Source organism: Hippoglossus stenolepis, chromosome 1 (assembly GCF_022539355.2).
Source record: "Hippoglossus stenolepis isolate QCI-W04-F060 chromosome 1, HSTE1.2, whole genome shotgun sequence".
NCBI classification, from domain to species: Eukaryota; Metazoa; Chordata; class Actinopteri; order Pleuronectiformes; family Pleuronectidae; genus Hippoglossus; species Hippoglossus stenolepis.
Window position 1 is genome coordinate 9,959,086 of NC_061483.1, and position 26,483 is coordinate 9,985,568.

At 40.9% G+C, this 26,483-nt stretch overlaps 1 protein-coding gene across 6 annotated transcripts in view; it reads left to right on the forward strand.

The window, feature by feature from the left end:
• Positions 1–18,964, forward strand: part of LOC118109663 (protein diaphanous homolog 3) — a 153,198-nt gene extending 134,234 nt beyond the window's left edge. For all 6 annotated transcript variants that reach the window (XM_035156956.2, XM_035156984.2, XM_035156965.2 and 3 more), the window contains one exon: positions 17,342–18,964. In XM_035156956.2, the coding sequence (XP_035012847.1) occupies positions 17,342–17,709 (368 nt within the window). In that variant the 3' untranslated portion in view covers positions 17,710–18,964. The remainder of the gene's footprint in view (positions 1–17,341) is intronic.
• The last annotated feature ends 7,519 nt before the right edge of the window (positions 18,965–26,483 follow it).

A 26,483-nucleotide genomic window follows, 5' to 3' on the forward strand; every position in this document is an offset into this window, starting at 1 on the left:
TCCCTATAGCCAGTATAAATGTTTCACTATTGTTATTAGCTTTTTTCTTTGTTTGCCATTCTGGTGAATTTGGCATTATGTTAGCATAATTATTAACTCAAGTAAAAGAGTTTTTTATCATCACCCATCTAAAGCTGCAAAACAAGATTGTGGTTGCAGACCGGTGCTAAATGTGGGTATGCCATACACCAGGATTAAACCCAAGGATCTTACCAAATATGTAGTCTGGTTCTTCTCCTGTTATCTTCCTTCTTGGTTTAGAGATGTCTGATTATGTCCAGACTCGAGCAATTCCAATAACAATGTAAGCTTGGCCTCCTCGCCAAGTGGTTTGGCAGATATGAAGTCAGTGCAAACAAAACCTGATTTGTGCACGCCCAGAGCCTTAGACTAGCATCGCTGAAGTGACTGCTGTAATTGCAGTCGTGGTTGTGTTTCCAGCCTGGTTCCAGGCTAACTTTTGCCTATACTTTGTTGTGACTTTTGTGTACTTTCTCTCTCTCTCTCTCTCTCTCTCTCTCTCTCTCTCTCTCTCTCTCTCTCCCCCACATGTAGTCTTTTCATTACTTTAACTCTTGTACATAGTCTGTTTACTGCATTTGCATATGTGGGAGGCATTGCTTATTTCAGGAATCTTGCCTTCAGATGATTTTCTTGACTGTGATGAGGGGTGTCTGCCTGTGGATTGATACATTTCAGTTAACTGGTAGACAAAATACAACTCAGAAGGAAGACTATGCTCATGGGTTTGCAATCGACATTGACAAAGTCTCAACGAAGTCATTATCTCGGCTGAATGAACGTTTTACCTTGCCAAGAATTAAATGAGTTGAGTGGTGGGTGATCATTCTGTCACAGTTAGGTGTATGATCGTAAAATCAATACAGCTGACAAACAAGTTTTTGAATTTCACTTTTCAGAACCTGCATTAAGGTACTAATGAGTACTTATTACAGCCAGTGTATCTTATTTTGAAAAACATTTTGAATCGGCCACATTTACTTCCATCAGACCTTTCCTATAAGCATGTGTTGCCTGTTGTGTGATACTCGCGCTCTCTTTCCATCTGATAGCAGAAGTGTAACCAATTCCTCTGCAGTTTTGCATAATTGCTTCTGCTGGGGTCCGTTTTTACATCTATTTATGTGTCTTTTGTTTTTACCAAGGCTGGGCAGGGCTTTCAGTGATAAATACCTCGCTTCACACCTCTGTCCTGTATCCTCATATCCTTTTGCACTCATTATCATGTCATTATCCGTCATTATTGACTTTACTTATGCAAAACACATTTCCCACCGCACAAATACCTGCATTTTCTCAGTGGGTGTAGAGAGAGTTGTTTTTTTTCTGAGGTGATTATTGCTGTTGTTTTTGTGGTAAAGATATGATATGTATTTTTTGCCGTTTATTAAAGTGACCTTCCTGGCTAGTCTACCTCTCTCTGCTAAATCCTAATGAGGCAGTTATAGCTGAAAGTTGCTGTCGTTTAACTAAGTTTCGGAAGCAGGCAGGAGCCACACACCCATGTACCTACAGTGCCCAGCTCTCGCCCTCTGTTTTATATCTGCTGCCTGATCAATTCCACCGACAGCACCAAAGCTTCCCTGATTATTCTCAGACAGAGGATGTTACACGCTGTCGTGGTGCATCTTTCTGAAGTTATTTACTTGTTTGTTTCCCTCTCTGTCTTTTCTTTGTTCCTGTGTTTGTCTTGTGCAGTGTTTGCTGATTGGTGCTGTGATAATTACAAGTAGGATTGTGCCGCAGGCGCTCCTGTATGCTCTGATGTGTCACACTGAGCCATTGTTCCTTTCATTGGCTGATTAAAGAAAACAGATACATATCTAGATGTTATTTCATACATCTGGCTGCGTTGAATAAATGGCACTACTGTGCATAATGCAGCTGATTTAATATACATCTTGATCAAAGTGTGTTTTAAGGAAGTAATCAAACACAATTTGATTCAGTGCTTCCATGTTACTTTATTCTCTTCAAGTTACAAGAGTTGAATGTGCAGTAAAATGACAAAACTACAGAAGGGATTTCCATGAAACTTGTTGGAATGATGGGACATGGGCTAAAAAAGACATTTTATTTTATTTTTTTTTTTTTTTCCACCAATTTCCTTGGGAATAAAACATATATCTTGATGAAAAAATCTGGCATATTTAGGGGACTTGGTGCAGTTTGGTTGAATTTAATGGGGACTGTTGGGACTTGGAGGGGTTATGCGCTCTACTAATTGCCATTGTAGTAATTTATGGAATACCTCTTGTTAAATGTAAGAACAAAGTGTACGATGTGAAACAGCTCTGTGTGGTGGAAACTTAATAACCCATTCAGTTGGACAATAGAACTACATTTTCATCCCATTTTAAAAATGGCGTCTTTGAGTCGCTCAATGCTACATGTAACGATGACATTTTGCATAGTGTTTATGCTTACCTACAACTGTTTGCATTGTATTTACAAAATTCTAATAATATCATATAATATTCAGAGTTTGTTTCTACTTGGGATTCTGTTCAAAATCCCTGCCAATTTTACATTGCACGGGGCAGCAGAATGCAGGTTTTTTTTTTTCTTTTGTGCAAGGGACGGTTAACTCATGATCTGAACTTTCACTGAGCTGATAATACTGGCAGATACAAGGGAGAAAAACACACACACTAAAAGACATTATTACCTGCTTAAGAAAAGGTATCTGTCATATCGAGCTTTTCAGAAATGCCTGCGACGTTTCAGCTTTGTTCGGTTTCAAGCAGTTTGAATCAATGCAGCTGTATCTTAGACATTAAGCTCGGCACATTGATTCCAGTTGGTGAGTCGCAACACCTAGTGTGTCTGTGTGTGTTTACTTTGTTGTTTCATTCAAGGTTTTTAACCAGAAGAAGGCTGTAAATGTTCATTTTGAGCATAACCATGTACAAAGAAGAAAGACTAACCTACAAAACAAACACCTCCTGTTCCTTATCTGCCCCACGTGTCCTTAGGTCAAGGCTAACATGAACTAGCGAAACCAATTACTTGTGTATAATGCTAGTACTTTGTGATTTTGTCATAGTTGATGCAGTTGCGTTTGGATCTGTGCACGTTTGTATTCATATAAAAGCTGCTCTTGGTCACAGTCAAAGCTTGAACCGCGTTGAAACCCATTTGGCAGTGTTGCTCTGCCATTTACAATATTAATCTATTCTATTGTCCACACTGCTGCTGACTCTGTGGACTGTCGAGACATACAGTAGAACATGTCTGAGGGGAGCATGGATGCTATGGGCCCCGTGGGTGCTCTCAAAAGGAATGAGATGGATGACACACTTACAGTAAAGCACTGGGCTCTCCCTCAGGCCAGATCTGTTAAAGATGCTTTTGTGCATAACCATCAATGCATGCACAGATATTACACACATGTGCTGTACCAGTGGTGGAGTAATTGTACACACTTGGACGTTAAAATACAAACTAAAATAATCATTTATTGCCTACACCTACACACAAACACACATACCTATGCACCCACACACACACTAAGGTCGCTGCTAGAGGTCCCAGGCAGCTTGTAAGTTATCCCCTAGATGTTTACTAACTGCTACTCGCTGCATAACGGAGCTTCATAATTTAAATGTGTTTCTTTATCTGGAGAGGGCACACTCTTCAGTTCAGCCCTCTATTGATTAGAATCAATATTGTCCAATCTCATCAGCACAGCCGTCCTTGGTCAACTGATGTCTGTCTTGCGGTAGAATCAAGGTATGGAGATGAACTACAGCTTTCTTTGGGCAGATCCATACCTTTCGAGGTGATCGGGTTAATGTGTTCCCCTGAGCCATGATGTGTGTAACCTCCATTTTTGCCACATCATTTGTCTGCTGCATTGATTAGAGGTTCATTGAATGGAACAAGGCTGGCCAGATATCAGTTCTAAGAGCAAAAGAAATCTGAAATAGGCACGCACTTGGCTGCACACACTCTGTCGCATTGCTGCGTCAATTTACTTGCGTGTGGCTTGTGTAAATACATTATTATATGTTCTCCAGAGAGTTGCGTAGACCATTGATGCATGTATTTTTAATTGCCAGGCCAGTGTGAGAGTTAGAGGAAGAGGCCCCTGGACAGAGGCTGAGCTAAGCTCAGCCAAGCTACCCTGTCACTTAATTTGTTTCCTCTCTGACTGCCTCCCTTGCTCTTTTACTCCCGTACTGTCTCTTTGTTTCTCCCTGCGTTAGTCTGAGTGGTGCGAGCTGACCTTCACTGGGACACAGCCATGATTCTAATTGCATTGATATGTCAGTGAGCTCCAATGGTTTCAGGAGAGCATAGCAATATTACCCCAAAGCCCCGTGGTGGTACCATGCGATCTTTGCTTTCTTCTCACTGATGAGTCACAGAGTCGAGTTGCTGAGAAGAAATAGACAGACCAGACACTTTACAGAGTCTGGATTTTCTCTGGGGCAACATGACACTTAGGTATTACCTAATTTGTGTGTGTTTGTGTGCATGTGTTTGTGTTTGTGTGCACGCACGCCAAAATCCGCCCAAGAGCCCCCCAGCCTATGGACTGCAGAGAAGCATGTACTGCCTGTGACATGACCCATAATTTCCTAATGGCTTGTTTTTTAAATCTAGATTAGGGCTTGCCGCTGTCTTTTCTAATTAGTGAAGCCAAAAAATCAAAATTTGTCTCCACTTAACTAGTTCACTTGTGTTCCACAGAAAAAGCCACAATCACATCTGTGTTGTACTTTGAGGCAGCTGCAGTGTAAGGTTTACGCAAACAGTTAGAAAACAAGAAAAACATGCCAGTCTTTATACTGTATGCACATGTTTTCTGTTCTCTGCTGCTCCATTGACTAGTAGTGTTTTTTCCTTGATGTATTTTGCTCACATATCTAGTTATTTGACTTTAATTTGGCAAAGTCTGTTGGAAAAATAAAAACACTAAGATGTGTCCTACATTGGAGTAAAAATCTACCAATTTTATGTTAATGATATTTATTTAATGTCACCATCACTCTGCATTTCACCGCCTTGTGTTTGTTTTGATTCTAGCATGGGTTGATTTGATCTAATTTCTTCCCTGCCAACTGGTGGGTGTGTGCAGACGCTGCTGCCCACAGGTTTCTGCTTATGTGTGTCAAGTTTATTCATCAAAGATAATATCTGAAATCAAGTGGAAGGATACAATTTGCATATTGTAAATTTCAATTAGTACACAAAATAAAATAAAAACAGGATAGATGATAGATGGATGGATAGATAAGTATTTGAACCTCCTTCATTTCAATAGTCTGACGTTTATTTATTATAATATTAGGCTCTTTAAGTTAAAATGTAATCATTAACTTTTTTCTCAAGAGTCACATTTATGCAATATTCTCTGATAAAACACACTGTGATATTTATGCTTTACTTAAAGCACTCTGAGGCAAATACATGCTATGGATATGCTCAAATTATTGTATAATATATATATACATAGATAAATTAATGCTTAACGCTGAATTATGTTACTGTTATTTTATAGCCGGGCAAAACCTCCAGGGCTGCTATAGGCTTTGTGAAGGCGAAGCTCACAACCGCACGTACTCGCTCTCGCTGCGCTGTCCGTTTCTCACACTTTGATGAGTCCATGTTGACTTTTTCTTTCTCTAAATTAGAGTCTGGATCACTTTGATCTGACTGAGGCTGGGCTGTCAGAAGCCGGCTGCATTGCAGTCCATCTACACTAATTTAGCTGCATTTTGTCAAATCTCATATGGGTTTTCATTTTATTTTATTTTGCTCACTTTATGAAGTGAGAAGTAAGGAACCATTTTGCATTAGAGAGGAAAACACTCTGTTCTACCTGGCCGTCTGTGTGATCACCTGAGCAGAGATGAGGCTGAAGGACGGCCGAGGGGCGAGAGTTACAGTATCAGTGAGGAGGGAGAAAAAGAGTGAGTTCTAGACAGCGAGGGAGAGAGCGGAGGAAAATGAGATAAAGGCTGCAGCAAGAAGTGTGCAGTTGTTTTAAAGAGAGAGAGAGAAAAAAAAAATCTTGTGTTGATGGAGACAGGCTGGTTACCAGATGGGTTTTGTCAGAGAGAGGGGGGAACAGAGAGGGGGAAATGGTTAAGAGATGGAGGCTGATGTGGCTGTCTGTAATGCAATATGGCAGATGCGATTTTATTTTTAGGACACAAGGCCCCAGAACGATAGGTTTTATAGGGTTTTGAGTGGGTTGATCTTTTTAAATATTCAACTTGAATGAAATATGGAGCATGACTCCGGGCTGTTTGGAATTCATAAGTCTGTTTGGCAGGAGTGGCCCTGCATATTGAGAGCTGTCAGAGTCGGCCTGAGTGTTAAACACAACCCCTCAGCTGGCAGGAGAAACAATAGCAAGAAAGAAACACCTCAGAGAAACTGCAAGAGACAAGAAGAAAGAAAAGTCCTCTGTTGGAGGTAGAACTATTTAATTACCTCCTAATATTTCAGAGAGAGGCTGATTTTATCTCTAGCATTCATGGGTGTTAATGAATGTCAAGTGGTGTTGCTTAATGTCTCTAAATGACCAACTGCGTGTTGAGTTGGTCTGTTTACAACAACAAGCCCGATTTTAAATGTTAAATGTTGTCTACACACAAGCAGCAATATAAGAACACAATCTTAATGAAACAGCTTGAAATGATTAAAAGTTTTCCTTCATATCAGCAGCTGTCTGATCAATAAGTAAACAAGATTATAATTTCCATCCAGATTTTGTCATATGAAGTCAACTGAATTGGTTTAATATGATGTGTACAGTTAAACATTGTGTTAGACGATGGCATCGGGGGTGGGGTTTGGAGTGGAGAAAATCTGCAGCTTTTTTTTTTGCCATCGCTGGTTAGAATAACAAACATGCTGGTGATTCGTCGTATGAGCTGTAACTAACTGACTTGATGATGAGCTTAACTGAAACTCGTCCGCTGTCACTGTGTGTGCTCTGTGCACGCCTCTGTCCGTACTTGTCAAAGAGAGTTTGTAAGAGGAGAGACTTGCCGCTCTGTAACGCCGCCGCAACGCGAGTGACTTCATTCGTCACTGTCGGGTGGGGCGTTCTGCAGAATTAACTTTCATATCATTTGGTATCAGGAAAATAAGTTTACAGATTTCTTTTTTTTTGGAACCATGACTTCTAGTGTTTGGAACAAGAAGCTCAGAAAAATAAAGTGTCTGAGACTAACTGGTCTGCAGCAGTGATTTTCAGTGTGTCACACACAATGGCTATTTAGGGATTGGACTCATTAATTGTAGATACACAGAAAGGAGCCAAAAAACTTGATAACAAGAAATGTAGATTGCGTTTACTGTAAATTATACAAATCCACTACTGACATTCTGCACCATTGCATTTGCACATAGTATTTATTTTTCTTTTGTTAGCTTTTTTGTAGTCTCATTTTGCTGTATGTCTTGTGCAATTAAGACAATTGGCAATTGTGCATAAATTCCTAGTATTTGTAGACATACATGGCAAATACAGCTGATTCAGATTTTGTGTTTTCAGTTCTGCATTGCACAAGAATTCATCAGAAATATGATGACTTAAATGCGTTATGTATACAGATGGATTATGGTTGTTGTTGGCTGGGTGTTCTGTAGTCTGCCAGAGTCTGCAGAAGACAGAAGCTGTCACATAACTTCTTTTGAGTCAGTCCATGCGACTGACTGATTGCAAGCAAACAGAAGAATGTGCGCTCTTGTCCGCCTGTCTATCCGTGAATACATTTGCGAGTCTGTTTCAGCTTCATGTCTGGAGGCGTGTGAAGGATCAATATTTTCCTCTCCAGGTGTGACAGGTGTACACCCCTTGAGAAAGCAGTGATAGAAACCCTTAGTTAGTTTGAAGCCACTTAGGGGAAATACATATGCATTAGACTAAGACTGCTGGGGATATTTACCAGAAGTAACCACACAAAAAACAACAGGTAGCAGAGCCTGAAACCGAGACATGTTTAATTCATGCCAGAGGCAGCGGCGTATACTGTGTACACCTGTAACAGTGAAAAGGCTGGTGCTTATTAAAAAAAAGACATTGTGTCTATCTATGTGTGTGTTTACTTCTCTGCAGTGATGTGTGTCTGTCAGATTGTCTCGCTGTGTTTGTGTCTGATGTCTGCTTTTATGTGTGTGCGATTGTGTGTGGAAGACAGAGAAACGCAGACCCCCATGCAGGACGTGCTGCTGTCCCTGTATGAGGAAACATTCTCAGTCCATTACCCTGCATGTTGCTATAATGAGAGTAAAGTAGGAGTAAGAGCCCAGGTTACTAAAACCATCTGCCAGGTGTATTTTCCCTTTGTTATACAGGCAGACAGGTTTGTTTATGTAGTAGTAGATGATATTTTGCATGCTTTCCCACATTGTGTTACAAATTGCATATTTGTGTTATCGCGGGCTGTGGTCTAAAAATACAGCAAGTCTTTAGGTAAATGAATAAAATTTAACAACTTACAGAGATAGTAATAGATAGTAAAAACTAAAAGGCTTGAAATGGGTAATTTACAACACTAAACATCATGTTGTTGTTGTTGTTGTTTTTTCCTCTGGAGCTATTTTCATTATGTGGCAGTGCAGTTGAAAGTGTGGAAAGTCATTATTTCTGCAAGATGTTATTTCTAAGCTGGTAACAAACATTAATTTAACTTTATTCCTTTTCCCCTCAAAGCCACAGTTAGGCCAGTAGTGTGAATATATCTGTGTTCTATATGTTACACAAAGAATAGTCCAACAAATAATGGATTTTTAAGGCTAATAGAATAAACAACCAATTATCTCTGTGTATATATATATAATGAATATATCTTAAGATTGTATACAAACATGGAAATAGACTCCAGAAAGTGAAGCAAATGCCTGAAATGTGGAAAATACTGGTGGTGTTTTTCATCATCAATTTCTCACATTGGCAGAACGAGAGAAACAAAGTCACCATAGTCATGCCTCGTTTGATTTAACGGCCTTACAGACCATCTACGATGGCGCCGCTGTTTCTTTTTCTGCCCTTACCTCAGAATGAACAAAATAGTAACCTCCTCGAGTGTCGCCATGTTTATTGTTCACATCATGCAAATCCGGAAGTTCTATATGGTCGGATTTCTCCGGTGTTCCCTCTAGTGGTATCCTCTGGTAACACGCGTAGTACATCAGCAAGTATGTGTTTCAACAGCAAGTATATCCCCGGCTTTAGCCAGCCTCACCCCAACGTCATTGTGCTTTGCCGCACACACACACACACCCAAACACACTGGCAGGCACACGGTGAGACGTACAAGTTGTTTATTCTGTTCACCTGCCCAGTGTCAACAAATGTAAATTTGAACAACGCTAAATTTGGTACAAATCATCTTTTGTCTTTAGTTGAGGTTAAAGTTTTTGTACATTTTCAACATTTCTAATCACCTTTTTTTCGGTCTATTAAATCAATTGGGCACTGACACATTGAAGCCATTATGCTATAATGATTATATGAATAATTAGCTACATAAGATGTGACATCAGATATCCCTGTGTTTGCGCCACCAGCAACAATCAAACCTTCAATGATGTACATGCTCTCTGTCTGTCAGTCACTGTTTTGTCACAACAACAATGTTGTTGATGTGCGATGCTTTGGAAAACCTCATTGAGGGGAATCTTGTGGTCAATCAAAACAGAAGCTCTGTTTATTTTAATTTAATTCTCAATAGAGCATTGTGCGCAGTGGGAGCCAGTAGTGTGTGCAGGGTAGAAATACTAGTGGCAGGGAACCAGGGTCACTTTTGAGGCATTGTTCGACTTACCAAGGCGTGCTAACGCAATGTCATGCTTGGCTGCAGCTCACAGTGGCAGGGGTTCACACTGAGGGGCAGAGGACTTGAGGGACAGCCAGCTCAGCTCTTTCTACGTTGCCCTTTTTGGTTTTAAGCAGTAGAACCACCACAACACCCCGACCAACTGCTTGTTGACTGGATTTTAATATTACTCAATCACGTCTGCTTATGAATTGCAGATGAAATGTGTTGTCATGTCTTTATAAGGCTGTGCTTTGTGCTTGTGCACAGACCATTGCCATGTCCAGATATTTACGGGGATGTTGACCATGGTTTTCTTTATAGGTGAGTCGTGGCCTATTAATGTCAAGGAACTGCCCCCATTTTCTCTTTTGAAATACTCTGGTTGTTATCCAGGCTTCACTTACTGTGTCCATAGATTACAGCTAAGGATGTCTTTATCACGATTTTATTGCTTTTATTTTCAGCTTATAGTTTTTGTACACTTAAAATAACAGGCAGCTTTTATTTCCTAAGCATTATAAAACCAATTAAAGTCTTTCCAATTGTGTGAGCTCTCCTCAAATAGCACACAAGAAGTGGGGACTGAGAGGGGCCAGCACTGTTCTCATCTCCATCAGTAAATTCAATTATGTAAGTTAGAAGAGATATGTTTTGGTAATTTTCCTTCATTCTTAATTGTTTTTCCTGAAGAAATAAAATTAATTACTTATTAATAAACTTATTAAAAAAGAAATCGAAACTCGCATTATTTTATCATGTCTGACGAGAATACTTAACTCTAGAGCTGCAAATAATTGTATTACAGATATTTTATTTATTATTTGAATAACTGATTATTCGTATTATAATAGATTTCCCTTAACATACTGACAGTTCTCATCACAACATCCCAGAGCTGAATTTAACATCAGATTGTTGTATTTAGTGTTTTCACTCTCTTACACAAAGGTATTGAATCTACAACATTATAAAAAAATGTTTAAAAAGTAAGCTGGAAGCAAATGTATTTTGGTTGATCCAATGATCAATAAAATACTTCACATCCCCAACTCCACAACCAGCTGCTGTCTTGACCTACAAAAACAACTTCCATTGGGAGCAAGATGACGTCGTACGCAACATGGAGCAAAACTAAAATAATCCAGACAGCTTCCAAATTATGTTGCTTTTGAACGAACACTATGATAAATTATTCTGTGTTTCAAAAAAGATTTGGGGTTTGTTAAATGTGGGAGGGATAGAAAATAAAATCACAGCTGAACCAGCGAAAGCAGGACGGGCTTTAGTTACTTATAACAGTGCTGGTTTGCAGACTTTACCCACAGGGATTGTTAAGTGCTCTTCCCATAAAGTAGCCACACACCTTATATTTTATCTTCTTGTCTCTTCCTATTCCTCCCTCTGTCTTTCCACCTCGCAGGTGGTCGGAGTCAATAGCAATGGGTAATAAAAGAATCTAACTCAATGTTACCTAGTTAAATCCTCACGCCTTCCTATCCGTCTCACCCTCGGGTGTCGCCGCACGACTCCACATTTCAAATCAGAGTGGCTCTGCAGATTTGTGCAATTGCAACTTCATGGCATTCAGCAGTATCGATGAATTTTCACTGGTCGCACTGTTTCCTGTACTCCATTTAAGTCTCGTCCAAATCACACTCATTGACTCCGTACCACGCCACTGTCTTGAGCTGTTTATTCCGTCTGTCTTGTCATCATCTCCTTCTTCACGCCCTTTCTTCCACTGCCGTCCTCCTTCCTTCCGCTCCTCTTTCACTTCTTGCTGCCTGTCCTTGTTTTTAATCCTGTCTGCTGCTTCTTTCTGTGCGGCGGAGAAGCTCGACAAGCTGCTCTACACGTACACACACAGTGAACTACGATGCACAAGCAAGGGACAAACCGTCAATGACTGGTGTGTTGCCAGGTAATGATATTTAATTACGCCCAGCCTAATGCACACGGGCAAACTAACAAGCTGCCTACTAGCTTTTAGCTTTTAAAAGACTCACTCGGGGACATTGATGCATCACACACATTTATGACACCATACATTTTCAGCTCTCTACATGCAGCTTCCCTCTGCCTGAGCACAAACCCATCAAATGGCAGTTTTGCACAGCACTGTACTCACGCTCTCATGCTCACAGACACAAAAGGATGAGACTGTTTTGCATCTGGAGTCTGACCTCAGTGGCACTGTACAGCTGTCCAGTGGAGGGGAGGTGATTCTGAGGGTTGTTTGTTGTCTGCTTCTTGTGCCCCCCCCCCCCCAGTCTGTTGTTGGCTCAGCCTCTCAAATGTCAGCAATTTCTGCTTTTCTCTGTCTTTTATTATGATAGAAAAGTGAATTACTGTGGGTGATTTTGAATGTTTGTTGGATAAAACATGATATTGTAGTCGAGGCCAAGTTGAACTCTGGGATTTTGTAAAGGACATTTTTCTTTGCATTTTGAAATTTATTTGAAATTATTTGAAACGCTATTTCCAAAAAACATTCTGGAAATTAGACTTGTTATTCTTGTGCTTGCATGTGTGTGTGTATATAGGCTCTCATAATATCAGATGTTCACGACAGGATTGTCATTGCTAAAATAATTCACATTACAATTATTCCAAACTCTCAGTCAAATTTAATATTCACCTTTTTTTTTATAAATAAAAAGCTTATAACAGAAGAACACCAAATACATGCATAAAACATCAGGTGAAAGGTAGCATCTAGTTTAATGGCGCCAAAACAAAACCTGAACAGTGCACACATGCCTCAAAAATATCTTCTCACAAAAAATCACATTAGAATAAAAATAACTTGGGCAATCTTCATGCTGGAACTATGAAAATCACCATACTCCTTTGAAATCGTATCAAACACACTCGAGTGAAAATTCAGACCTCCGGATCTAACCCTTATAAGAGCTATGGACTTTTGAGCTTTGGTGTCACTTGTGTCTCAGTTATGCCAACACCAGTCTTTACTCACTTCTGAAACACTGGAAAATATACTGGAGCATTTTGAAGCCTATAAAACTATAAACCCTTCTCTTTATTCTCTCATCTGTGCTCTGCTGCCTCTCTGATGCATAACACTGAGACATCCACATTTTAACGCACAGCAAAAGAGCATTTTCTTCTACAATTTATGATATCTTAACAAAGAATCAAAACGGAACCATTAATAAATGAATCAGTAATCCAATAAATCAATGGATTGTCCCTAGTTTAACATTTTGCATAAAAAGTATATACATGGAGTAAACCTTAGGCAGTAAACTGATGTTGCACTTAAAAAAAGGGGTAAATAGTCGTCATTAGACTGAACATGCAGTGAACTGCCAACCCTGCAAGCTGTGTTGTGATATATGGCGGCTGTAGAAGTCTGTGTTTGATCTTACTAACTTCAACTTGTTGTGTCAGTCACTCCGCAGAGAGAATAAGTCACTTCACTTTCTGTATTTTTTTTTGCGAGTCTGCATAACTACTCTCTTCTTAAAGTGATCAAATACGGCAAACTTCATAAGAGTGGAGAGGAGAGGGGGAGTGGGAGATGAGAGGAAAGGCTCATCTGAATCTGTATTTGAAGTGGCAAATGGAAATGTGCCAAATGATCTGACAAGAGGAAAATGTGAATTCCTCTCCGCAGCTATTTGCAGGGGGAAAAAAATGACTGCTCTGTTTTCCCCATTGGACGGGGCCTTTTTACATTCCTGAAAAATGCCATCCTATCAGAAATGTATTAAACTGACATAGCTCCATCTTGAAATTCCTGACTCTCAAACCATTCAGAGCAGTGATTAGTCTGTTTTTGTTTGAGAATTTGCTTGTGTTATACTGCATAAGAACCCCGTGTCAGTGGCTGGTGAGTTGTGAGACAGTCTAAAGGCACATTTTACAGCAGAGCAGAGAGCGAGAAGAGACGCAACAAGCTCAGTCTGCCAGCTCTTTTATCCCTGTTTTTCTTCTCCGCTGTGCCTTCCAGCAAAGTAAAGGACAGCGGCAGACAGAGGGCTTTGATAGACCGGTAGTTTAGCAAAATCGCATTGTGTTTGTGTTTTTTCAGACATAGGAAAATACCAATCTCCAGGCTTTCTCATGTGCCGACTGTTTTGCTCCGATCTTTTAACGGCTCTTCATGTAGATGAGTTCATTGTCACCACAATGGTGGCAGGCAGCGTATCTGTAACAGTCGGGGAAAGGAAAAGACAAGCGAGCACTGCTGCAGTCTAGACTTCACTTTGTGTGTCTCTGCTGAGGCTCCCTGCCTCAGCCTGCCCGCCTGCTAACATCTTCAAACTTCAAGAGAGCCGGAGAGGGGAGGAGGGGGGGAAGATGAGAAAAAGCTCATCTGCGTCAGTTGAAGCAGCAAATATAAGCTGAGCAAATTATCTTACACAAGGAAATGTGAACTCCTTTCTGATGCTGTTTGCAAATAGAATAGGAAAACAACTTTCTAATATTGGACAGAGGCAATTTTCCAATGGACTACTGTCACATTAGGTTGTGAAGATTACATTCTCTGTCTCTCCATATAGCTCCCGAATTCTATACATATATTTGTCAAGAATTCCAGCAGTGGAAAAAAAGTTAAAATATATATTCGTGGCAGAAATTTGATAAACAGATGCAACATGCAAAACAAATCAGTAAAAGAGGCATGAGAACAACTCGTTCTTAAGAAAACAGCAAGATACAAGAACAAGGACGTGCTGACAGATTTGTAGCCTGCAGCCGACCTGAAGCAAGCTAACAACAAAGCCAGTGAACTTCAGCTACTTGTCTCTAACCTCCAAAGGTCAAAGGAAATAACTGAAACAATAAGTTATTTTTATTTTCAAGGACATGTAACCTTTTAGTGTCATTCATAAAGGATGTAGATGGATGACAATGACCATGAAATTAATCAAGTAGCCTCTTGTTGCCAAAATCGAAGTGAATCTTCATCTTTCTTGGGGTCCGTCCAAAGTTTTGTTACTTTTTAATTGTTAAAGGGGAAACGGATAAATGAAATGAAAATGATAAACTGCCTGAAGTGAGTGTTGATTGTGGGTGTTCGGTGACATCAGGATTCCTACAAGGTTATAGGAGTGTAATTCTAAATTGTTGAAGCACTGTGACTACTGATGGTGAGGAAGTTATTTCAGTGGCTTTTTCATGCTGCGTATTGATGTCATCGTCTGCAAACAACTTCATTAATTTACAATTACAAAACCCTTAATTTGAACAAAAGCTGAATTAGAATGTACTGATTCTTGGTGTATCTATGATATCCATATCGGATGCATATCACATATGTGCATCCATGTCGAATTGTTTCAGAGAGATGAGTGCACAGCCCTAACGTCGCAGCAGGTATTCTGTAAACGACACCAGCCTTGTCTTCAAATTCCTGATCATGAACCAGAGCAGCTATTTCCATTAAAATTCCACTTGACTCGTTCCCCTATAAAACCCTGTGTCGGTTGTTGGTTAAAGGACCAACTCTTGAGATGAGACGTGTTTTACATCTCCCAGACGTGTTTTACAACTTGGATGAAGGCGTCTGTTGAGAAGCTAGCAGGGCTTCAAAGGAAGGGGCAGCTAGGTGTCACAGGCAGAGTGAGAAGAAACTGAACTTGCCAACACTTTGATCATGTTCACCACTAAAGGGCAGAGCCCTGTTAGGAAGAAAAGAAATGCATTTTTGGATAAGAGGTCTTTTTTGTATCTCTTTTTGAAGTCTAAATATTGAGGTAATACTCTGTATTTCTCTCTCTCTATATATATCTATATAGATATATCTATATAGATATATCTATATAGATATATATATATATATAAAATTAGGATTTAATGCAGAGCAGAAAATGTTCAAATGATTAACCCTGCTAATGATCTCAGAAATAAATATTAATTTAAAGAGTTGTGTGTTTGAAATCAGACAGTACCCACTTTGCATGTTCTCTCTTTCTCTCGTCGATGACAGAAATGGCATCAGTTTAGAATTTCCACAGAAGTGTAAACAAGATATTAAAATGCAAATTGCTGATACCACGATTGATAATTTTCCCAACATCAGCCACGAATCCGTGGGTGTGTTGTTTGTAAACGAACTGTGTGTTTGTGGATGTGATGGAGCAGAAAGGAAACAGACATGGGGGGTTAGATGACAGGTTTTTAGAGGGAGGAGAGAGGAACGGGACATGATAAGGGAGTGTGAAGCAGGAGGATCCACGGTGGGGAGTAATTGTCGGGGTTTTTTTGCGCAGCAACAAACAGGAAGAGAAAGCTGAAAGGGTGAGATAATTAGAGGAGACTTGGATTTTCAGCTGCGGTGAATGTTCAGTCACAGCAGTAAGAAAACCCACCACTCATTTCATCCTTTTAAAATACCCACTGCCTTATTTGCCTATCTAATTTTAGTGTGTGTGCGTGTGTGTGTGTGTGTGTGTGTGTCTCTGTGTGTGTATGTGTTTGCACATCCTGTATGTGGGGCCGTTGTGTTTCTTTGCTTAATTTTGAAGTCAGTTCCTTCTTGTCTGCTCTCTTTCCTCCCTTTATCCTTATTTATTTGTCAGAGGTTGTGTTCAGGGACGTTCCTTGTCATTTGTCAGCGCGGCCCATAAAACACACTGTCATGACTGACTGGCCACGCTCCAAACTCATTACCGATTGGCTGACAGAGCGGGTCGCTCTGTTCTGCTCTGCTGTGTTTGACTCCTGTTTGCCAGACATTTCAGGCTCAGGAAACTTTAAATGCGGTGGTGTCTTTCCTCGCGCCACTCCTCTCAGCCTCACGCTCAAGGTCACATGAATATGGATTCAGCCTCTCCTTCCAGCGCACACATACTGATGATGAAGTCTAAGATCTACTCAGAGGGATTATAATTCAGAACGCAGGTCTGATCTGGGCCGTCGCTCTGTTTCACTGTCGGCCTGGGTGTATGTTTTAAGTCGGGAGCCAGAGGGGTGTGGGCGGGAGGCTGAGGAGAGAGGAAAGCGGCGGACGGGCGGGTGGGTGCGGGGGAGTTGTGGGTAAGAGAAATAAGAAAGATGAAGAGGACTTCTGTACGAGCACAGAGCTCAGATGAAAAGCGGAGGAAGGAGAATGGATGATGATGGTGGAATCAGGGGAGGTGGAGCTGGGTGGGAGGGTAAAGGGAAAAAGGACTGGGAGATTGGAAAAGGGCGACATATTTGATCAGCCACATCCATTTCATCATATCGAGCTGGTCGCCAACACATTCCGCTGCAGATAATGTGTCCTCATCAACGTGTGTCTACACACTGTACGTTCTGTGTTTGTATATCCTCACTAAAGTGCTTCCTGTTACTTCCCAATGTTGTTTCATTATATCATATTTGCTGCAGTACATTTTCCATTCATTCACTTGCTTTTTTGTTTTTTAACCTTCCTCCTACTCTCCAACTTGCATGTAATTTAATCTGTCATCTGATTAACTCCCTTGCCTCCGTTTGTCTAACGAGTCAGTAACACATCAACTTCTTCCTGTTTTCTCTCGATCCCACAGTTGTGCTCACCTCTCTCGTCTGTTTCTCACTCACAGAAAACAAGGCGCCTTTACAAAGGTCTCGCATTCGGCAGGATTTGAACCTGGGCAACATTCTGCAGGAAGCTCCACCTACCAAGGGGGCCCCTGCCGAGCCTCAGGGTCATCCATCCGCTGCCAGGTCGAGGGCCGCGGCCTGTACGGAGCCGGGCCGCAGGTACAGAAACACCCCGGGTCACGGCTACGGGCTGGACAGAGAGAGGGTGGTGGAGAGACAGACTGTTAAAGTGACTGAGAGGGAGATGTATGTCGAAGCAGAGCCTCCAGGCCTCCAGACGTCCTCCGCCGGTGCTTCAGTCAGCAGCTGCGGCAGCAACGGGGAGTCGGATGTAGAGGCTCTTCTGGCTAAACTCAGAGCCCTTTGAGGTTCACTTCTTATCTCTTAAACGACATCTACAGCATACAGCAAGTTTTTTCACACAACATACACATTAAACATGCGTTGAATGTAACCTAAAGGATTTCAGAAAATACATTTTAGTTATAAAGAGACAGTTGTAAGATTTGTCCGTCATCAACACCACCGCAGTTAATCAACATTAACAAGGGAAACAAGAACTTGTTTTTTTAAGCCTCATAAAGTTTCATTTGCATAAGGTCACTAATGCATTTGAAGACCATGTTTTACTACATGATGGATCAGAGATAAAATCTCCTTTTTCAAAAGGAAACTGTGGCGAGTGGAACACAGACGGCTGCTCACTGCTCTGTTCTCAGAGGTGATGACACAGAGAGTGATTCACCAAACATCTGATTTGATGGAAATATACAAATAACAAAGAAAATCTAAATGAACAGCCCAATAGATTCAGCAGCGTCTCTACCTGATCCTTCAAAGTGCACTGCCAAAAATGTTTGGCTCTCATTTATGTATTCTTAACAATGGGAAATATATATAATTTTCCCTGCAAGCAAAGAGACGATGTTGCTAAGCACTTTCTATGTAATCCAGAAGAATGCAATATAAAAATATATATATATCACATTCCTTTCACAATAGTATTTCCTATGAACTGCGTCTAGTATTCTTTTTAAACCTTGACCCTGTATCTTATCTTACCTTTTAGTTTATAGTTCCGTGTTATGGTTATTTTCATATGCATGTCATTAGTTATATTCAATTAAAAATACTTTAAACTTACTGCATTTATTATTTTTGGTATTTAATTATTTTCTATATTATTATTTCTTTTGCTCATTTTGAGTCTTTTTCATTCCTTGTGGGCGATGGGGGTGTCTTTTATATTCAAAGCGTTGATGTAATTGTTTGTATTTTGTATAAAAAAATTGTTATCTGCATCCATACGATCAAATATATACACAAAAAAATCCATACGAGTCACAGGATGCAATATTGATGATTATAATTTGCGTTGATTTTCTTTGTGCCAGGATGTTTTGCCACTTTGTCTCGGAAACATTTCTGAGAACAAATGTGCGAGAAGGAACTAAAGGGTATAATCGTCCAGAACGTAGCACAAAAGAATCAAGTTCATCCGGCGACAGGTTGAACCGGGAATTATTCTGTTTTTGTTTCCTTACAATCCTGTTGAAATGACTCATCTGTTGTATCGTCACATATTTTAGAAACTCATTTAAAATAAAAAAAACGGAAAAAGGTGTTTGTTGTTTTTCATACATCCCAAAGACATTGGACTGAATTGAATCTACGTCAGTGTTTGTGCAACTGTTAATTTAGGTTTTCTTTTGTTTGTTTGTTTTTGTTCTTACAATGCTCACAGTCAAACGTGAGCATTACTCACAGCGTCATTGCTGAACTTTCCCTATAATAATTGTCATTGATTAAATACAGAATAAATCATCTAAATATGTTACAACCATAGACATAGAATATAAAGATGAACGACGCATCCCGACCAGATTATTTTGGATATATTTGCCACCATTTTACGCTTTTGCCCTCATTTGGAGCCAGAGTCTGCTCAGTAGTGATGGAGCTGTGGAGCTGTGGTGTTGAAGTCCGGCCGAGTTTGACTTCTTAGTTTGGTGCATGTCCCGTCCACTACCATGGAGGAGGCGATCAAGATAAATTGGTTTCACCTTTAGGGGGGGGCTGCCATGACGTCCATCTTTACAGTCGACGGTTACAACTTTGTTAACAGTTACAAATATATTCATCTTAATACGAGTTAGCAGCAGTTTATCAGCTGTAAAAAGCTGAGACTCAAAATTGATGGAAGGAAATAAACACGGGTACAAATCGCTCAGATCCTCTGGACATTTATTCCTCTTTCGACTGTTCTCAATTTTTTCATCTACTGTTTCTTTCCACATCTGCTCGGCCACATGAGCCGGCGCGGTCCTTATGTTCCGTGTGCGGCTCAAACTTGCGTGAACATGTGTGACGCCATTGTCGTACAAACCTCACACTGCATTCACACCTTTAGTGGGAGAATATGCTGCTGAGAGGGTTCTGCAGGTCCCACATCAGTGGTCACTCTCAGCATCTCACTGCAAACCTTTTTCGTCTGTTGTCTGCGATTTCTCTTTGTTTTTTATATTCTATATTTTACTTTTCCTCTAAAATGCAGTGCCTTGTTCACACAGCAAAAAGTGCGAAAAGGCCGCAGGGTCCTAGAAAGTTCTAATGTTGCAGTTGACTGTTACAGGGAAGGATTTGGAACGTGAGAATATCAAATAAAAAACAACATAGTGTTGACATATAATAAAAAAACATGTTTCTGTTGGTTTTAAGTTTGTTTGGATTGATAGATTTTCTTAATAAAGCTGCTCTCAGACGTGCACTGAAGTCCGGATGTCAGGACGCAAATGTCCGAGTCAGATGCTCCAGACATTTACCGTGATGAAATGAGTGAGACCCATGTGAGAATGCAGCAGGAAAACCTCTAGGAAATTCACAGCCAATGGGCACGTTGATGACGATTTCCTGTTGTTGTGAATGTGTCTGACTCGGACGATGCTGACACCCAATTTTCCAGATTTCATGTCTAATGAAAATCGGACCAAAAAAAAGCATGTGTGAACTTCTATCACTCACTTTAATGAACTGAACACAAGATTAAAAGTCATTGTGCTGAACACACATCTTGTTTAAAGCATGAATGTGTTGTGCATAAATTTACAGTCGATAAAGTCCAAGAAGTCCGATTCTGGACATGGACAGAATTGAGAAGTAGAGAAAACAGAGTGATCTGCCCACCAGTTAACCCACTGTCTGACAGGGTCTGCTCGCTGCAGCCTGTCAGCTGGTGCATATCTTCAGCAGCGGGAGGCGCACAACTGTGCTGGTCTGGAGCCGAGCCAGAGACAAACAACTCCCCGATGATGCATTCAGTGGCTTGGGAGAGAAAAGCAGTTGTTAAGCAAGCTCCTCCAGTGGCCTTGATTTAGCTGCAGCCGGCTGCAGCACGCCTTTTACTGAGCAGTTTGAAATCAAACCGCTTTCGTTTAACGCTTTCTCTTGCATTTTCTGCGAGGGCGGGCGGGGGGGCAGTCACCTTCTCATCTGTCTCAGCTTTTTGTAAAACCACTGCCTCACCAGAGTTCATTGGTTTGGGTTTTTTTTCTCCCTTCCTGTCCCAATGCTCCACATCTGTGAAGTTCCTCAAAGTAATTTTTTAATCTAGAGTGTTGTGTATTTAAATTTTTTTTCTTTTGCCTAAAACATTTAGATTTTAACAATGATCCACGATGTTGAAAAGAATAATAAAAGTGATGGAAATGTCTGATATACAAGTTTTTACAGATTATTAACAATACACTATATTTATATTAATAATTTGTGAAGGGTTTGTGTGTCTGTGTGCAGTTGAGGTATTACTCATTATTATATTATTATATTATCCTTATAGGAGCTTAAAACTCCCGTAAATCATTGAATGTTAAAGTGAAGACATGTTTTAAGGCAGTTATGTTTAAGTGTTGGAGATTTTAATGGAAACGTTTCACATTTTCTTCGAATGGGATGAGGTCATGCTTTGCGTTGCACAACTGCATTGAGCTCCCGTAGCTTCCCTTTGCAGCCCAGGTAGCAGCCAATCAAACCACGTTAAAACAAATACTCGAGCACAGGCACTAGCCAATCAAATCGCATCCATGTAAATCAAGGTCCTGTCCGACATCAGCAGTCAGAGCGGGCAGAGAAAGCCCGTTAATCTGGTTGTGGAGTTTATCTTTAGTTTGGTCCCAGCCTCTTGGGTTCCCTTCTCAATCATTTGTTTTTAACCTGCTCCACCATCAAGTGTGGAAATGCGTATGTTTCAGTCATAAGTCAACGTTGTGTCCTCCTACGTGTGTTTCAGGTCGAACGACTAATTGTTGTTATGAGAGGATTAGCTGGAATGCAGTTTGTCCACGTCACAGAGTGCGGACCCGGAGCTGCCTACATATTGACAATATGTTCCATTTAATTGCCTGCATGCTTGCAAGATGTAAAAAATGATTACATTGTGTTGCAGCATCTGTGCCGACTCGCTCCTCGGAAAGGGAAAGCAGGAAAATGACCAGCGAAAGTCATCGACGCCACAAATTGAGAGGAGAAGGAGAGCATAAGGATGGCAGGATCTTGTTATGTTGAGGGAGCCTTCATTACTCACAGGCCCGTGTTCCAGCCATGAGGTTTATCTGTGGGCCTGATAAAGTGGAGCAAAACATATTGTGTAACAGATTGCAATCTGGGCTCCTTTGATTGGAGATGAAGTTAAAAAAATGCGTCTGAGGATTTGTACAGTAGATGAAGTGGGGGGCAGATCAACAGATTTGTCACTGTTTCTTTTCCCCCAAGAGTCAAAGAGTGAGCACTGCTGTGTTTTCTGACTCCACACATCATACTGTGGAATTTTATGGTGCAAAAAAGAAATCACCTTCTATTTTCAGGTCGCTTTGCAGAAAATCGTCTCCGGATGGTCCGGACAGTTAAAACTCGACAGATTTATCGCTTAGCAGGTAAAAAATAATCTTTTTCTGTTTGCTGGTAATAAAACTTTTATTTTAGAGAACAAACAATGCAGAAAAGTATTTGGTTGAATTTGTCTTTTCTTTTCAGTGGAAGTTTAGTGTTTAACTGTAAAATATCAAACCTCAGCCCCACATTTCTTAGTCATTAGGGTTTGATAACAATCTGCCAATATTTTCTATACATCTATATATATCTATATATTGGTCTGGACTTGTGTTTAGACTTTTCTTTGTGAATGTGTTTTTGTATTTTGGGTTTAATTGTGTCTCTGCTTCAGTTTATTTACTTTCTTATGAGCCCTTGTGCTGTGTCAGAAGTTAATGGACTTTGTTTGCCTGTTAATTTAATGAAACATTTTCCATCCTCTGCATTAGTGTCCTCATCTTTCTCAAATGTAACACGATATATATCAATATCCAAATCCATTTGAGTTGGGCTCTGACAGGTGCAGAGAAAATCTACGAGGGCTTTATCCTCCCGTCCCTCTTCTTCTACATGTGTTGTTATTCTCTGACTTTTGGTAAAACTGTGATGTGTTTGGTGAGATATAGTTCCTGCCTGGATTACACTCCCTGACACTTGTTTCCCCGGTGTTGACTCAGGCTGTGTTGTGGAAGCTTCTTCGTTCCTCCTTCAGTTGTTGACGCTGGAAACGTTGAGCCACAGTTGGGCTGTGCGATTACCTGCGTGACTGAGCCAGCTGCCGACACACAGTCGCTGCAGTTCAACTTCTCAGATGGAAGGAAATTGAGTTGTGGATGATAGAGTGAAATGTGAGCGGAGACGTGGTCTGTGTGGACTTCTGTCTTAATTAAACTCATCAGCAAACACAAGTGAGACGGAAAACTGTGAAATGAGCCTGTCTAGAAATGATGCATCGGTGGAAGTGAAATAACAAGAGTCCGACGTTCACATCCGGCATCTTATCGTTTGCGTGGTTTCAGTTTAAGCCCCACATGGTGAAGGTCGAGGGGGAAATGCGGTTTAGTTAAACGGAAAAGGTCAACGCTTCCTATCTTGTGCTGTAAGTCACTGTTGACTTTTGCCAGTGTTTTAGATCACAATCTTTCTCTGACCTTAAACAAGTACTCTGACCTGCATAAACCAACAACCATAAAAGACATTCATCATGCTTTAGCTGCCAGGAGCTGATGCGGCTGGAAAACAAAATCATTTCCAGAGAACATTTTGCAGATATGATTCAGAGACATTTTTCATCGGCGGTGAAAACTTTAGACATAAATGCTTCATTGTTAAGCGGAGGAAAGGAGCGTCCGGGGTCTGATTCTTAAAAGTCATTCTCAAGCTTTTGGCGGACAGATGATTGACAAGTGACAAAGATCTTTTTGCAAATTTATTAGCAATTGGTGAGTGCGTGGTTCTCAAATGCTCACTTATCTATTTATAATGTCGAAATGAGAGGAAAAAGAAAGTACCAGAGGATTCATGAAGCCGACTTGATGAAGTCTATATAAAGATGAACGACGTGTCTCCTCATCCTCCCACCAGTAATAAAGCCAGAGTATCCAAGATACTATACGTTGGAAATGTTTATTTTACACATAGTAGTAATACTTTATGGAAAAAAACGGTCATTTTTTAAATGAAGACATAAAGTTTGGACTGTGAAGCTCTGCTCTTGTTTTACATTTATCGTTTATCTGCCGCAAGCGCAATGCATTATGGTAGACATTGCTCAGTTAGTGACCATCGGTTGTACACTACTCACGATGCATTGTGGGAAACAATGAGTGCACTATACAAAATACTAAATGGTGAACTAACTCTATGATGGGAGCAGCCAGGACCTCAGTAGATCACCTGGACTGAGCTCTGGGAAGCAGGAGCATGGCGCATCAGGTTTCTCATCCAATCAGTATATGATGTTCTCCCCAGTCCAGCCAACCTGCATTGCTGGGGCATGGCCAACACACCAGCATGTCAAGAGCGCCAGAGGAGGGGCACATTGGAACCCATCCTCAGTTGCTGTCCGAAGGCCTTGGGGGGGAAGGGCGATACCGCTGGCACCATGACCAGGTCCTTAGGTCCTTGGCAGACACGGTCAGCACAGCGATCCAAACCAGCAAGAACCAGCACACCCCCAAAAAGTCCATCACCTTCATCAGTGCTGGGGAGAAGGCACACCATCATCCACAGGTGCAAGGTCCTGCTGATTCATGTGCTCGACCAATCAAGAATCAGTCTCGCAACTTACTAAAACAATTAACACCAATATGATAAGAACTACCTGAAATGACAGAAACCACCTTTAAACCATTTATTTGACTTGTGCTTTGACTTTCTACTTTGGTCCATATCTCATCCATTAACATGGAGGAGGTGAGATTTGCTTTGTCCTGCCGTCCATCTTAATGTACTTTCTGATCAGGGTAGTTGGACGTTAACTTAATAAGTGAACCAGAGACTGAACCATCAGAAGTCGCGTTCTCTTCAAAGACATTTTTCATTCTCCTCACAAACAGGCTCCTCTTTATATTTTTAGGTCTTAAAAGTAAATCAATGCAGAAATGTTTGAGCTGCTCTGAACTCCCAACTTCCAATAAATGAAATATGCTGGAGAGACTTTCTGTGCCTCGCACTTTCTTTTATATTATTTTCTTGTCTCTCAAATTCAAAGAGCTGCTTCTGTTTTTACCCCCTCTCATCCTAACAGTGAACCGGCCTCACTATATGGCGGAGCCGCAGTAATCAGCGTGCAGCTCAATGCGAGTCACCTTGCTGCTGGGCTCAGGTCCAGGACGAGACAGTAATGGTGGTAAACCAACACCCCGAGTGTCGCCAAAGGACGTGTCGGGCTCTCGCTGCTCTTTCCTGTTTTGAAAATCGAACCGGCGCGGTCTCAGACAAAGTGTTCGTGTCTGTGAAAAGTGCCCGCGCAGTGTTTGTGGTCGATCACGTAGTTAAAATCAACAATAGACTCATATTTATTATTCCTCCTTCATTCCTGTCTACCGGTTTCTCTTGCAAGCAGCGTGTTGGCCTCTCTCTTCTTTACGGGGGCTACCTCCATCTGTCACTGCAGGTGTGTGTTCGAGTCTCGCCTGTTTGTCTTTGATCTCTGCTGTATTACACCTGTGTAAATTGTTGCCCTCTCTCAGTTCATTGTCTTTGTTGTTCCGTCTCGCAGAGATGTTTGTGTGTTTGTTGTTGAAAGAAATGAAAGATGGAAGGCTCATCCCTCAGTGCTTTTTTTTCCCTCTCCAAGCTAATAAAACATATTTGGCAAGCATGCAAAATATCCCAGCAGATATGGAATATATCTCCCTCTCTGTCCGGATGCACTGATTTGTTTACTGTTCAAACAGCTGAATGGTGTCCTGTGGTCTCAACTTCTTCATGTTCATTCATCTGCAGTCACAACAAATTTGCGAGGTCTGATTCGCTGTTGATCTTTACTGGTTGGTTTCCTGGTCGTTTAATGTGTTCGGCTTGAAGAAGAGAAGACTAACTTCAACCCAGCGTGATCTCAGAAAGAGATTATAAATCTGAGAGGAGGTAAACAACAAGAGAGAATATAGAAGAGGGCATTGATCAGACCCGGTTTTAACATGCGTCCTAAGAGATCTGATCAAAAGTGGACAGTGTTATGATCTTCTGTTCCCACTTGGAATTAAAATGCTTCCTGTCTCCTGCGACAACTTGTGATCACATCTCACTTTCCTTCTCAATATGTGTTGGTCAGTGTTGATATTGTTGCGGTTGCTGAGTAGGCGGTCCTTCATAATGGCGATAATGGTCCTTTATATTTGGCCCAGGACACATTTACATTCACACAGTAAAAACAATGCGGCCACATGCATCGTAGACCACGTCCGAATATGGTTTGAGTGATCGGATCGCATGACACATTGAAGTGCGTTCACACCTGTACTTAGTTCTGACCGTTTGTGCTCGGATCACTAGGGACCAATCAAAAAACTGGAATAGTTTATGCAGTTATCGTTTAAAAAAATGAATTTCCCCTTTGCATTACTGGCTTCTTTTTCTTAGCAAGGCATTACTCCTGCCAGAAGGTGGCGATAACACACCTGAGAGCTTTTCGCCAAGAAAAGAAGAATATGTAGTTCCTCGTGCCAGTGAAACGTGTGGTGGTGATGATTCCTGTGGTTGTCTCTGTTAGATCAGGTGTTACTGTGCAAACAGGAGAAATTAAACAAATGCAAAGTGAAAAACAACGTT